This window comes from Schistocerca serialis, chromosome 3, assembly GCF_023864345.2.
Source record: "Schistocerca serialis cubense isolate TAMUIC-IGC-003099 chromosome 3, iqSchSeri2.2, whole genome shotgun sequence".
Lineage (NCBI taxonomy): Eukaryota > Metazoa > Arthropoda > Insecta > Orthoptera > Acrididae > Schistocerca > Schistocerca serialis.
Genome location: NC_064640.1, coordinates 439210657 through 439225757, shown reverse-complemented (window position 1 = coordinate 439225757; position 15101 = coordinate 439210657). Strand labels below are relative to the sequence as shown.

The 15101-nt window shown below is 37.1% G+C and overlaps 1 protein-coding gene across 1 annotated transcript in view; it reads left to right on the top strand.

The window, feature by feature from the left end:
- Positions 1 to 15101, top strand: part of LOC126470328 (spectrin beta chain, non-erythrocytic 2) — a 304767-nt gene that overhangs the window by 136327 nt on the left and 153339 nt on the right. Inside the window, exons 17-29 of the mRNA XM_050098113.1 lie at positions 1923 to 2145; positions 3606 to 3706; positions 3846 to 3995; positions 5577 to 5767; positions 5880 to 6071; positions 7608 to 7689; positions 7787 to 7864; positions 7947 to 8074; positions 8574 to 8811; positions 9348 to 9487; positions 9628 to 9898; positions 12597 to 12860; positions 12947 to 13077. Of these exons, the coding sequence (XP_049954070.1) occupies positions 1923 to 2145; positions 3606 to 3706; positions 3846 to 3995; positions 5577 to 5767; positions 5880 to 6071; positions 7608 to 7689; positions 7787 to 7864; positions 7947 to 8074; positions 8574 to 8811; positions 9348 to 9487; positions 9628 to 9898; positions 12597 to 12860; positions 12947 to 13077 (2189 nt within the window). The remainder of the gene's footprint in view (positions 1 to 1922; positions 2146 to 3605; positions 3707 to 3845; positions 3996 to 5576; positions 5768 to 5879; positions 6072 to 7607; positions 7690 to 7786; positions 7865 to 7946; positions 8075 to 8573; positions 8812 to 9347; positions 9488 to 9627; positions 9899 to 12596; positions 12861 to 12946; positions 13078 to 15101) is intronic.

Below are 15101 nucleotides of genomic sequence, written 5' to 3'. Positions count from 1 at the left end.
GGAAGTCAGGCTTGATCAGGGTCCACGTCACTTTCCATTTTTAACCAGACATAACGTCTGAGAAAGGAAAGAAATAATAATAATATACATCTAAAAGAAACAATATTTTATGCGTTTCAAGTGAGAGATGTTGTAAACCACTTTTATCCAAATCCACTGGGAGAGAATCGTGGATCAACAGACTAGTAACCACACTTTGTACCTGGCTAGTCATCAACATTATAGATGAAAGGGCAAGGCAAAAAAACATACATCTTTTCTAAAAAAAAGATTGGTGGTAACAAGGAAAGGAAATAATCATGGGACCTCTGTAGATTCCCTGAGGTAATTACTGTTAATGGGTATAAATTAAAGCTCACAAAGATGAGACCCAGTGTTATTCCATACTGTGGTGCCCTCTCATTTTCCATTACGATGCACCAACATACTTGATAGGTTGTAGGGGCCAGGTTGGAATGGCCACATAAACAAAAAGAGTTGCTTACAGATTACCATGTTTCCTTGGATGTTCCATTTTAAACAGAACCTTGGGTAAAAATGTCAAGGAACCTGCAAACGATTATCTCCAGTAGCTGAAGTATGACCCTTTCAAGTATAAGTGTTATCACCATTGTGTAAAATTGCTCATCATGGATCAGTGTAAAATTAAATTAATAATGCTTCACTTTCAGCTGCTGCAGATTTAGGAAAAATAAAAGGTACTGCCATTACACAACTTGCATTACGATACATATTGTATTTTGATGGGAGTTTTTGTGATTTGAGTAGATAAATACTGTGCACTGTGCTAGAAGTAGTTGAAGCTAGTGCTGAATTTAAGGATCTGTTTAGTAAATACATAATTATACAAAAACATATGAAGTGAGTAGTAACACCAAAACAGTATTTAGAAACAAAGTTAAAGAGGAAAAATGTAAGATTCTTTTGTTTTAGAGAATGTGTACCATACTTTGTTTTTGATAAAATCTTCTCGGGTTGACAGCCGAGTCAATGTCTTGTTCTCAAGCAACATTTCAGCAAGTATCTTACTTGCCATCTTCAGGCAAAGTGTCGGGTTCACGTCTCATCTGGATCTTTATAGCTGGTGTACCACGGGATTCTCTGCATCCTCAGCGCTGGTCAGGCCAATCAGGCACAAGCGGAATTGGTGCGGCAGCGTGTGGGGGAAGGGGGGGTGGAGGGGGGGGGGGGGGGAGCTGTGGGTGCCGGGCCCTGGCGTCTCATCTCAGTGCGGCCTGTTTATTCCATCTGCCACCACAAACCTGTCTCCATCAGTTCACTCTCGTCTCATTCTTTATAATGTTGTGTTCCACGAAGAATGAGACGAGAGCACTCTGATGGAGGCAGGTCAGTGGTGGCAGATGGAATAAATAGGCCACACCGAGACAAGACGCCAAGACCTGGCACGTGCAGCTCCCCCCCCCCCCCCCCCCCCCCCCCCCCCCCGCCTCCCCCTCCCTCGTGCCGCCGCGCAAATTCTGCTCACGCCTGATTGGCCCGACCGGCACTGAGTATGCAGAGAAGCCCGTATTCCAGTGGCTATAAAGATCTGGATGAGACATGAACCCGACACTTCCCCTGAAGATGGAAAGTAAGAAACTTGCTGAAGCGTTGCTGGATAACAACATATTGACTCGGCTGTCAACCCGAGAAGATTTTATCATCGAGATTTGCCGAGAAGACCTGCATTCTCATATACTTTGTTTTAGTGTCATTCTGTAGAACTTGTAATTATTACAGTGGCATTGCCTTCTGTAAGAGCATTTACTTACCTAGCAAACATTTAGTTTGTTGTATTACTCAAGGGGAAATCTGGTTGATTATTGTGATTCTGTAGTTGTTTCTTCTAAATTTCTCACCATGCCACATTACTTTGGAAAGGAAATTAATTTTCTTTTCATGACACGTGTTTTCCATTTTAGGTTCTTCTTTTGTTAAATAAGACCAATTCAGATTGGTGGAATGTCCGAAGGGAAGATGGCACAGATGGTTTTGTACCTGCCAATTATGTTCGTGAAATTGAGCCAAAAGTGGTCAAAGTGCAAGTACGCAGGCCTGAAAAAGTACGTGAAATGCGCCGTGTCAAGAAAACTCGAATGGTCAAACAAGTTGTGCCTGTGCGGAAAACACAACAGAAGTCTCCATGTAAGCAATTTTTTTGTCTATAGGGACAGCTTAGAGTACACAAAACATATGAACTGCCATTTCCATGGAAGTTCCATTACTCTCACGTTACAATAAATACTCATATTCCTTTAATGGTAAAATTATATAGAAATGTGCATTCTTTATTTGAAAGTTTTATTATTCTAGCAGCTGTGCATGTAAAGAGAGAAACTGTCTGAAGATCCTTCACAACTTGTTGGCGAGAGAATGTTGTGATGAGAACTGCATACAATTTACATTTGAAGTTGGTCACCTTACAAGACGCCATTGCTCACACAGGCAAATTGTTAATGGGTCATTAAAGGATTATTTTCCTTTTGCTAGACAGAAAAGTCGATGTTCTCTTCAGTTAAAGTCCATTGGGCTGACTGCTTTTCTGATTGTGGTATCCATCAACTACAAGCCTTCCCAATATGTATACTGTCATGTCGAAAACTTCAAGATTTCCACTGGCGCAATTCCAAGAGTACTCATGGTGTACTGATAAGAAAATCACTGAATTGGTGCAGTGGTTAAGATATTGGGTTCACATTCAAGAGGATGGTAGTTAAAATCCCCATTTGACCATCCATATTTAGGTTTTCCACGGCTTCCATAAATTGCTTAAGGTAAATGGTGGGGTGATTCATCTGGAAAGGACAAGGCTGGTTTCTTTCTCAGTCCTTCCCCAATATCAAGTTTGGTTCAGGTTCTAATGACATCATTGTTAATGGGTCATTAAAGGATTATTTTCCTTTTGCTAGACAGAAAAGTCGATGTTCTCTTCAGTTATTCTTTAGACAAGAGACTATTTTCTCCCAGTAGCAGTTGTTTCTGTGCGTGCAGACTGACGTTATCCTTAAAGGTAATTCATTTGTGTCAGAATTCACTGACAAAATATGACCATAAAGATGAAAGAAGAGCCCATACCACGTTCAGTCACTCTAGGCACTAACTGACATTCAAATCCACTTTGAAGTCATGGAATTGTGCATAAAATTTCAAGTTTCATTTCCGTGGCTGACAGTAATTGAATACCATATGGAATACAACAGTGGAGATCTTTTTTTATTGCTTCTAACAGTTGTGTGTTGTTGAATATTGCAGCTGAGGCTTAGTTAGCATGTTGCTTATTGTATGAATTTATTAGTAGTAGAAGAACGGCCAAGAACCCAGAAATTGACATTCTCAACATTGCCTCTATGAACCTTGCACATATCCTGTGATTCTTTTACACACTCATAATGCGAGTAGGATGCATCTCATGATATATATGTAATCAGTTTCTTATATTACCTGTGCCTTTGCCTGTTTTTGACTGACTTAAGAGGAAGGATGGTTCTCTATTTCTTATTGTGGTTGAAGGAAGCAAACTGACAAACAGAACAAATGTGCTAGTAGCAGTGACTGGTAATATTAACTTTTGTTTACCTTATTAAATTCAGATGTTTCATTTCCAGCAAAACCCCTGAAGCGTAAGTTGACAGATGGAAATGATAATGTGGAGAAGAGACAAAAAAAGATCAATGCTACTTACAACCAGCTGTTAGATTTAGCTCAGGTAAAGAGGAAGTTAATTAATGTTTGTGTGTTGTTACTTGACTTTAGTTGCATATAAAGTAGATATCTGTTGCAAAAATACTGTTTTCTTTGTTTTCTTAAAACACTTGTTGTTACTCTTATTATTTTTAATGTTACAGAAAAGGCATGCCCTCCTTGAGGATGCCATCAGACTGTTTGGATTCTATCGTGAGTGTGATGACTTTGAAAAATGGATCAAAGACAAGGAACGCATGTTGAGAGCTGATGACTCAAATGAAAATGTTGAGTCAGCTAAACGTAAATATGAGGTAAATTTTGTGTTTTTGCTGTAGCTTTTCTCCATATTTGAAAAAAAATTATTAAAATAAATAGATTATGTGCATACTCTTTTAAAATATACAGAGCAGACATTATCATTGTCGGCCAACATAAAGGTTTAATTAATTTGATTTTCATAATTTTTTAACAATTTAACCTAACTGTGCATTGATTTAATCCAGTATTAATGCATTCAGCAGGTAAAAAACCTGAACTTAGTGTAAGTAATGGGAGTTTTAATCGTTAAGTAACAACATCCTTTTTTCTTTTCCCCACCTTTTTTCCACTTCATACTGGGTATGTAGAAAATCCTTTGAGTCCTGTATCCAATATGCCCACTCTAACAACCGGGAAAATATGTGTCAAGTCATTCCCCTACACAAGTACCATAATGGGGTAGCGCCCCAGGCTGTTGAATATACGAAAGAAATGACACATCTTTGTTGAGAACCATTCATTCATTCTAACATGTTCATGCGTCTTTACATGGTGTATTGTGAGGTACTTTGTTAATTATTGTAGCATCAGAACTAAATAACACATGCAAATTTTTTTTTCCTTATATAATTCACAAAATCACCTTTCTTAGTTTACTTGAATGTATGCTCCTGTTGTGGCATGCACAACTCTAGCCTGATTCCAGCTACATGCACAAGCAGTAAAACATGCTTGTATCAACTGTGAAGGTTGTATGATTGATCTAGCAATTCAAGTAATCATGGCTTATGGAAAACTTGATGTAGTCAAACCACCATAGAGAAAATGGAAGTACATAATATCTGGTGAGTTACGTTTTCATGTTAATGCTGAAAAATATACCCAGCAAAGTGATTTTGTTGTGGCTTGTCAGTCCAATTTTCTGAAAATGCCTGGGAGACCATCTTGCACAATCCTGGCCCAATCTTGTGGTGCACCATCTTGGTGGGAGCTAACTGTTGGTTGATTGTTGTAAAGCACATTGTGTAATTACTGTGAATCACAGAGCTACACAATTTGAAGATAACGGATAGAATAAAGTTGTTCAAAGAAAAAAGCGTGGTCTAATAAACCAGTCATTCATCTGATGACACCAAACATTGTCTTTCGGCATATCACATACCACATCCCTTACAGTTCAGTGATTGCATGTGTCGCAAAAGCATGAATTATGTTACATTATTGTAACATGTATGGCATGTTAAAAGTGGATTAGTGAGAAAATGCAACATTGCTAAGGAAATCCCTGTTTTCATTTAAATGTTAAAGAATGTCTACAGTAAAGTGATTTTATTGTTTCTTGGCAGTAGTTTTCTACAGTTGTGATAGTTACGGAGGCAAATGAAAAAATTCCGTACATGCTTCCTGGGATAGAGGATAAGTGAAACAGTCAGCTGGTGAACAATGCACAATAAAGTTTTTGAACTTATAAATATTTTCTGTGGGAGATGATCAGAAAAAGGGAGAGAGCGAAAGAACTCCTACATTAACAAAGAAAAATCTGTGAATTATTGTGGTTTCATATCCCTGAAATCACTGCTTGGATAAGTGTTTGTGGAAATACTATAATATCTACTTTGTATGTCATGTTTCAGAAATTCCTAACTGATCTCTCTGCCAGTAGCAAGCGAGTGGAGGCTCTTGATGCTGCAGTAGATGAATTTGTACGTCAAGGTCACAGTCAACTGGACAAAGTTAGAGCACGTCAGAGGCACATTCATCAATTGTGGGATAATCTAAATCGGCTGAAGGCCCAAAAAGAGCGCAGTTTGGAAGGTGCCTCCAGGTAGTTTGTGCAAGATTTTCCTTTTTGTAATCACTGTAAAAAATAATAATTATTTAAATGGATGAGTCTGCTTATAGATGATGTGATTGTGATCTTGAAAGTATTATTTCAGCGTGGAACTTTTCAATCGAACATGTGAAGAAGCTCGTGACTGGATGTTGGAGAAAATGATGCAGTTGGATACTGCAGAGCTGGGGCCTGATCTAAAAACTGTGCAGGCATTACAGAGGCGACACCAACAGCTTGAACGAGAACTTGCCCCTGTTGAGGAGAAAGTGAAACGTGTAAATCTGCTGGCGGCTTCGTAAGTACTAGATCCACTTCTTTTAAAGCCTGTTGACCATACTACCTTATCTCTTTCTCTTACCTTCAAGTGATTATTACTTGTTAACATAGTTGAATTTAGCTATAAAATGAGAAGTAAATGTGCATCAAAATGTATGTTGAAGGAAGAAGGCTGTTAACTAATTGTATTCCAACTATAAAGAATAATGTTTGTATGAAGGAAGGGTAACTGTTTACCTTCTGATAACTGCTTGTGATTAATGTCTAATGAAACTCTGCTGCCCTTGTGTTTACTCTTGAGAAGATAGTTTGTTATATCTGTCACAAGATTGTTTTATAAGTTTTTAAAGTTGAGGTTTATTAATAGCAGAGTCATATAGCTATCTGTTTTCCTCATTGTTAAGAGCCCCATAAAGTCAGTTAAACTATATTAATACAACCCTCAGCCCCCTTCCCAATCACTTTCCTCCAGTGCCAAACTGACAGTCCTATATACCTCAGGATGTGTTCTATCAACAAATCCCTTCTTTTTGTCAAGTTTTCATAATTTTATTTTCTCTGCAGTTCACTCCAGTACCTCTTCATTAATTATCTGATCTACCTAGCTGGACTTCTGTGGCACAGATGTATCCAATTCATTTCACTCCTTCCATTTCCATTCATAGGTGGCACATTGGAAGAAAGGTTATTGATGCTACTCTTTATATGCCTAAATATCAGTCATTTTACTTTTGTGGTCATTATGTGGGGATATAAGTTGATGAAAGTAATGTTCCTTGACACACATCAGTTCACAGGATCTTGGAATTTTGGCACTAAGGCTTGGTGCAATGTACAGCATCTTTCTGAAGCATCTCCAATTGGAAATTGTTGAGCATTTCCGTGGTGATGCAAAAAGCTCTCCTGTGAACCTTCTCTTACTTGCTAGTTGGTCTGCAACCCTTACAGATACTCGTATGTTGGTTGAATGAGAGTTTTGTAAATTTATGGGTGAGTACACTCTCTTAGCACTTCTCCAGTAAATCTGTCTGACATCTGTTTTTCCCTGACTATCATGGCACAGACCCCCCGCCCCTGAACTATCTGTGCTCTTTCTGCAAGATACTCATGTTATTAATTTCCAGTTTTCCATACCTCAATTTGGAGCTTATAACCATTGCCCTCCAACTACTGGGGCAACTTCCTATTCCCATCTTTGAATACTGCTATCCATTTAGACCAATGCAGGCCTAGAAAACCCTGCCAGTCTCTTACAGCACTGTGGCCTTGCTTTTCTGACTGACTGCACCACCACACTAGAGAATCTTTTGCAACCTTTCATAGAAATCAGAACTAAATCGAACATGTAACTTCATTTCAACCTATTCTCAAAGAACCGTAATCTGGCAGATGTTGTCCAATCTAAATGCTTCAGTTTTGGTCCCACACAAAAATATTACCATCCAACTTGGTGACCAGAAGAACCTGGCATCTCCCATTTCATGTGTTTGTTCAGCTGTTACTTTCTGGTTCCCAATTGTGTTACAATGTAATGATTGTGACATTTGAATTTCAGGGTTCAGGCATCATATCCTAATGAAAGGTCAAATGTGAATGAACGTCAAAGAGAGATTCAGGATTTATGGCAGAAAGTGAAGGTACATAAACAAATTTGTGTCATTCCTGTATGTATGGGAATTATGATTTGCATTAAATTTTGATGTTATGTGCAGTAATATTGCTTTATTTCCTTAGGCAAAAGCAGCAGAACGCCGCTCCAGGCTTGAGGATGCTGTAGGTTTACAAATCTTTATGAACAGTTCAAAAAATTTGGTATGTATACTTACAATTAAAGCAACTTTTAGTTACTTTTTTTCTGAGTTTGTGGATATAATATTTAGTATTGATTTTACAGCTGGGGTGGGTTGCTTCAGTCAAACAAGCTCTAAATGCATTTGAGAGTGCACGTGATGTTGCAACTGCTCAAAACTTAATAAAGAACCATCAGGAACTGGGAGATGACATTAGAGCACATGAAGATGAGTAAGTTGATACATTTGGAAGCCACTGTTTTTAACTGTACCTGAGTGAGTGATTGAAGGTTGCATTTTTTTTTTTTTTAATTTTGTAGCTGATGTTTTTAGTTCTATATATATTTTGAAAAAATCAGTAAATTTCACTAAATCATTTTAAGTCTGTATTTGTGTCCTATTCCACTACACTATATTGTTTCTGAATGTGTATTCTCTTTAATTAAAAGGTTATCTTTGCATAATATGTTAGCTCTCACCTGAACCATTAATTTTTGGGAAGTTATCTATCTATTTACCTTTTTTTCTTTGTAGACATTAATATTTCTGATTCACTGCACTTCAGAAATTTGTAGAGGTTGTAATTGAGTTGTATAATATATTAAAGTCTAAGTAATAAGGCATAATATTGTTTTAAAGAAAATAGTAATTACTTTGTAGTATTGATGACAGAGATAGGGATAGCAATGATATTAGGAGCAAATTTGTGACATGATTTATCCTTGGCACAGGTTTCATGAATTGGCTTTGCTGGGTCAGCAGCTGTTGCAACGGAACCCTAATCAGCCAGATGTGGAAGAGCTGTTGGCTCGTCTGGAACAGGAACATGAAGCAGTTATTCGTGGATGGGATGAAAAGGGAGACTGGCTCAGGCAGTGTCTTGATCTGCAGTTACTGAATCGGGAAGCAGACCAAATTGATGCTACTACTTCCAGTCATGAAGTATTCCTGGCAAACACTGAACTTGGAGTGAGTTTTGTATATAGATGTAGATAAGAATTTTTGTCCATAATAATTTTGATACATTTCTGCTTTACACTGTAAATACATGCCTCTTTCTTGACTGGTCCATTGTCCATGTTTTGCCTATCAGCATTGATTGTGTAAGCCACTTCAGGGAACTTTTGGGCTAATTTTCTTGCAATAATTATGGGTTATTCCTTTATGGATAAATCTCAAAAAGTTTCTGCTCTAATGACCTGTCATCTAATTTAATGTTAGATTATCTGCCAGCCATCTATACCATTGATAAACTAGTTAGCATATGGATGCCTGTTATTCATACGTAAGTATACAGTTTTAGATGCACCTGCTAGAGAGGGAGCAGTCATTTTAACTGATATAAATTTTGAGGAATAGTGTGTTTCAAAATTTTGTCTTTCTGTAAAGAAAACATTCCCTTTCTGTAATGTGCTGGTTAGATTTTTTGAAGTGAGTATTATATTTTTAAGTAACATTTTATTGCATTAAATATCATTTTATTATTGATATCACTTTTCATGCAGGGTTCACTGGATGATGTTGAAGCCCTAATCAAAAGACATGATGACTTTGAAAATACTTTGTTTGCACAAGATGAACGTCTCAAAGCATTTAGTGAAATGGCAGATAAGCTAATTCATGCTGGCCACTATGACAGCAAGCAGTAAGGATCATGATAATTCATTTTAGTTGTTAAGCACACTGAAGTCAATAGAATTTTGAGTTTTAGAATTAGTGATATTATGATCTCATATAATTATGAGTTTGTGTTTCTTATAAAGAATGGTGCATGTCCTCTCTCAGTATAGATGAGCGTCGGAACCAAGTAATTGCTCGACGACAGGCTGTAAAAGAGGCAGCTCAAGTACGAAGAGCAGCCCTCGTAGCATCTCGTGATTTTCAAGATTTTTCTGCTGATGTTCATGACCTACAAGGATGGCTCAGTGACAAGATGCGAACAGCTTCAGATGAATCATATCGTGATCTTTCAAATCTTGAAAGAAAACTGCAGAAACATGAAGCATTTGAAAGAGAATTAAGGGCAAATGAAGGCCAATTACGTGCAGTCAACAAGGTAGGCAACCTTTTGATATGTTTAATATTTTTTAGCAATATTTAGCCATAAGGGCAAGTATTTATGACAGTATAAATAAAATAAATTTTTATCTTTTAAATGATTTTTTTATGTATATGATTTGTAAGATTTTAATTTTTTATCCCAGCGTTCCTTGTTCTGACATTCAATTTGTCATGGGTAACTACTGACACTCATATGTATTATGCTATTTTGCTGTTTCATTAAAAAAATTTATGCTGAGGAAGGTGATGAGTAATGTGGAAGTGCTACTGTGCTGCAAAAAGAGTAGTGTTGAGAAAACATTTTTTAGAATAGTGGCTCTTACAAGCAGGTTTCTGTCAAGTTATGTCTGCTGTGGTGTAGTAAAGTACAGTTAGTTGTGAGTTGCAGTTGCCTGGTTCACATAGTCAATCTTCCTTACATACATGTATTGTAGTGTTGTGGTTGATACCATTGTCAATTGACTAAATGTAATTTTTATTTTGTGGAACAAGTTAAATGATTGTGACACTTGAGTGCATCTGAAATTAAAATGGTAAAGCAATCTTACCAAGTACACATTGGGCATTTCAAGAAGAAATTGGGGGCACTGATGAAATTAAGTGATCAGTAAAATGAATTGAAAGCAGTCGTACTGCAAAGATAAGTATGATACAGTTTTAAAGAATAGTTTGTGTGATTTAGCCAATGGCCTTGTCGCAGTGGCATCACCAGTTCTGTCAGATCACTGAAGTTAAACATTGTCAGGCTTGGCTAGCACTTCGATGTGTGACTGTTCAGGTCTGCCAAGTGCTGTTAGCAAGCGGGGTGCACTCAGCCCCTGTGAGACCAATTGAGAAGCTACTTGACCAAGAAGTGGGGGCTCCGGTCATGAAAGCTGACAGTGGCCAGGAGAGAGCTGTGCTGACCCCGTGTCCCTCCATATCCACATACAGTAATGCCTATCGGCTGAGAATGACACAACGGTCAGTTGGAACCTGTGGGCCTTCTGAGGCCTGTTCGGATGGAGTCATGTGATGTACTTGCTGGAAACACTTTCACTTTAGTGTTGATGTATACCACAAACAAGTAAAAGAAAGGGGAAAACATTATACTTCAGCCAAGTTTTATAACACTATGCCAACTTGTTTGAATTCTAACAGCACTTTGTTAGGGAAGCAGTGTTGTTTGTTTCAAATACAGATTCCATTGACATTTTGCAACCTGGTTATTGAAATTTAGAATCTGACCAACATTATTCGGTACATACTTCTGTTGTTCAATAATCCCAAGATAGACATCTCATTTTGAGTTTTGTCATTAATAGTGTTGCAACTTCAGTGAACTAGTGTATGTGATGTCCAGGGCACCAATACCTCTACCACTTATCTAGAAGAAACTGTTTATGGAATAATACTGTCAATAATATTTTGAACAGGTAAGTTAGGGAAACTAGGTAACATATAATCATCATCATATTGCAACAGACTAGATAAATAACACCAGGAAGAGGAAATAATTATGTAGAAGACTTGATGCTTATGGCACACAATCACACAACAAAAATCAAATACAGTAAAATTAAATTGAAAAATTACACTTAAGTTATCCTAACATGTCAGAGAAAACCTTTTTGCTAAACATTGTAGGTTTTTCTGTCTGTAAATATTAATTATAATTATCTGAAACATACGAATGACAGTTTAATTTTTCATTTTTAAGTTAAGCTTCATAATTTATCCAAAAATCAGAATATTTGCTTGCTTAGTGATAATTTATATTCTGGTGTCAGATTCATATTCAATTTCCTTGAAAATATATTAACTGGATTTCATTTTTGAGTCAGTATAAAAAATTTCAGTACTCATCACGCACATTGTCCGGTTCATCCTTGACACTGTCATGATCCGTATCTACTGCAACAATATGCAATATGTCTCATATTGAGTATTTCTGTAGTACACACTGACAAACATGTACTTTGTATTGAGTTTGTGATTATAAACAGGTTTACCACCTGTCATTCATGTAATAAACATTCTAATGGCATTTGAATGGTTTGTTATATATTTCTGATGAAACTGACATAGCCTTGAGACACTTAGCACCCACAAGTGCTCCCCCCCCCCCCCCCCCCCCCCCCACCCACACTCCACATTCTTCATGCAATCCTATATTATCTTTGCCAACACTTGCTTAGCAGGTAGTTGCAATAAATAATCAAACGTCCAATTTACCTTTAGAAGTAAAGCAATCACTCAACTTAGCAATAGTTGGTACACTTCAGAATTAATTGAGACGCAGTATATCCAGGGAGTCTTTAATATTTATTCTTTTGTATTCCTTTTCTGGAATTTAGTTTAAACAGGACAGTAAAAATATATGCTCATTGTTTATTTTTAATTTGGCTAGAGTTAACTAATAACTACATCTCTGTTCCCCTCTGAGGCACTACAGGACAAATTTCTGTGCTCATTTCCAGTCACACCCCTCATTCAAGTCATGCTATAAACCTACTTTATCACTGTCAAAGTTCTGTTATGATAGAATCTGTTTTTGGTTGTGAGGAATATCAAGTAAAACACATTCTGGATAAAGTTGTTACTTGCCCACTCTTTGCCACCTGGTGCAGGACTGAATCTCGTTTGTGAAGTTTTAAAAGTTACACACTATTGTTGGAGATTCCTTGTAAATTTATTTTCTATTTTTTTTCCAGAGAGGTATGGGCCTGATCTCAGAAAGAAATTACAGAGCTCCGGAAGTACAGGCAATGCTTGAAGACCTTAATACAACTTGGGAGCGTCTTGTAGATCTTTCTTTGGATAAAGGTCGGCGGTTGCGTCAGGCTGCAGCCCAACACACATATAATCGCACTGTTGATGATGCAAGACTGAAGCTTGACGAGATTGATGCTAGTTTGCAGAGCAAAGAGCTAGGATCAGATCTGCGGCATTGTAAAGAGATGCTTAACAAGCATCAGGTATGTTAAAGTTTTTGAGTTGTTTGCTGAGTTGTGTGATAAAGTATATGATATTTGTGTCTCTAAAGGCATTTTCTTTGTAATAGGCTTTGGAGGCTGACATGAAGCAGTGGAATCAAAGAATTAATGATCTGGTAATGATGGGAGAAGAAATGGCTCATGAAGGACACTTTGATGCTGATAATATTTTGAAGGCCAGCAGGAATTGCCAAGAAAAGTATGTTGTTTGTGACATTTTCTGTTGTGATGTAGGCATTATATGCCATTCATGGTATTGTGTGTGATGTAGCTCCTGTGTAGCTGTATTATAAATGTGTATGATTTGTTTTTTAATTTTATGTGAAGCTAATTTATTGTAAGAAATAATGAGGCTGGTTATGTCTTTGTATTCTCAGTCATACCTGCACTTTTCAGATTTATTAGGCTACATGCAAATTTTGGTGAATGATGTTTACTGAGTGCCAGAAAGGCATAGAAAGAAATGAGACCATCACAAATGCTTTCATAGATTGTCCACTTGTGGGTACCCATAAACATAGGCAAGAATTTGAACATTCAGTTACCTGTCTTAGCAGGGTCAGTCGACAGGAACAAACTTTTATGTGTTAAACACAAGAAGGTGAGCATTTCAGGGGTAACAAGTTAAGGCTTTCTGAGTTGGGTTGTAATAAAGATGAACTGTAAAGGGGAGAAACACATTGTATAGTATTATCATAAGTTGAACTTTGTGGGAAAAGGAGGTGGGGATGGGAGGAAGGACTTGCTTCAGTAGTGAGCAGTATTTTACCGACATACATTTTAGAACACTATATATAATCGCATGCATCTTCATGTTTTCACAGTGTAAAGACAGTTCCATAAAACTTCGGGCATGCAGCTGCGTAAATTCAGTTTTTTCTGCTAATATTTCGGCTGAATAGCGCCCAGCAATCTTCAGAGTCAGCTCCAACACTTGCTCCGTTTGGTTAAACCAAACACAAGTATATTTTTGAGTGCAGAATGGGGTTGTTTTACATATTTTATGTCAAGGTCTCCATTTTATGGATAAATCTAACACACAGATACTCTTGTTGGCGCTCTACATCCATTCAATATAGGTGTACCTGTTGTTTTTCTAAGCTGATAAAAGCAAGAAATAATGAAAGGAGAAGAAGTTACAAATCACCATGTAGTTGGGGTGTTTAAAAGTTGATAGTCACATAAACCCAGCTGAAAAATGTTAAGCTTTCACACGACATACTTCTTCAGAGCTCAAAAATACAGAACCGCTCCCCCTCCCACACACACATTCGTACAATTTCTCTTATTTTTCTCTATTGGTAAATACAGAAAGACATTGCTTGGAAGCTTAACAACTTTTTCAGATTTGTGTGTGTGTGTGTGTGTGTGTGTGTGTGTGTGTGTGTGTGTGTGTGTGTGTGTTGACCACTTAATTCCTAACCTGTATGGTGAATTGTTACTGTTACTCATTCCATGATATGTATTCTACATAGGACTTTCCATCATCACTAGAGCAACAGATAAATAACCTGATTGATGAGTACCAGACAGACTTGTGGGGGAGTCAATCATATGAAGAACAGATACTGAATCAGGAGGCAGTATTAAAGACCTGCTGCTGCAAAATATGACTTTCACGTTTTAGGTTTTTGAGAGTGACTTGGGATAAAGAGATTGTGTCTGATTCATTAGAAGATCTGGGAAATAATTTGCTAACTGTTGCAAATTTAACAAAAAAAAAAAAAAATTCTTTATGAAATCTCTATTGCTTTTGAGACTCATGCAGGTGTTCTACGGGAAAATAGGCTTTCATGTCTTCTGTTTAACTTAAAACTAAACGAAGTTATCAGAAAATCAGAAGAAGGCATCAAAGATATAATCAGTCTTGGATTAAAAATTACTGTTAAATGCTTTAATTTTTTCAGGCTGGTGAAGTAGTATGTCTGCATTTATGTAAATTTGAATACCTGTATTATCTCATCTCTAACAACTACAACAGTAAAGGGAACTGATTAGGAAAATAGTTTTTCCAATACAGACTATATTAAACACTTAGTGCTCTGTTCATTATTAAGACTTAAGAATGAAGTAATTACACTAGAGAAAATGTATAGAAGATAATGTCAAAGGTTTGTCTTTAAATATTGATGAAGAAGGTGTGTTAGATGGACAATCTACATCAGTAGAACTGGATAGTTTCATTGGAACTAGAGTATAAAATGATTTTACAGGTATCCTCCT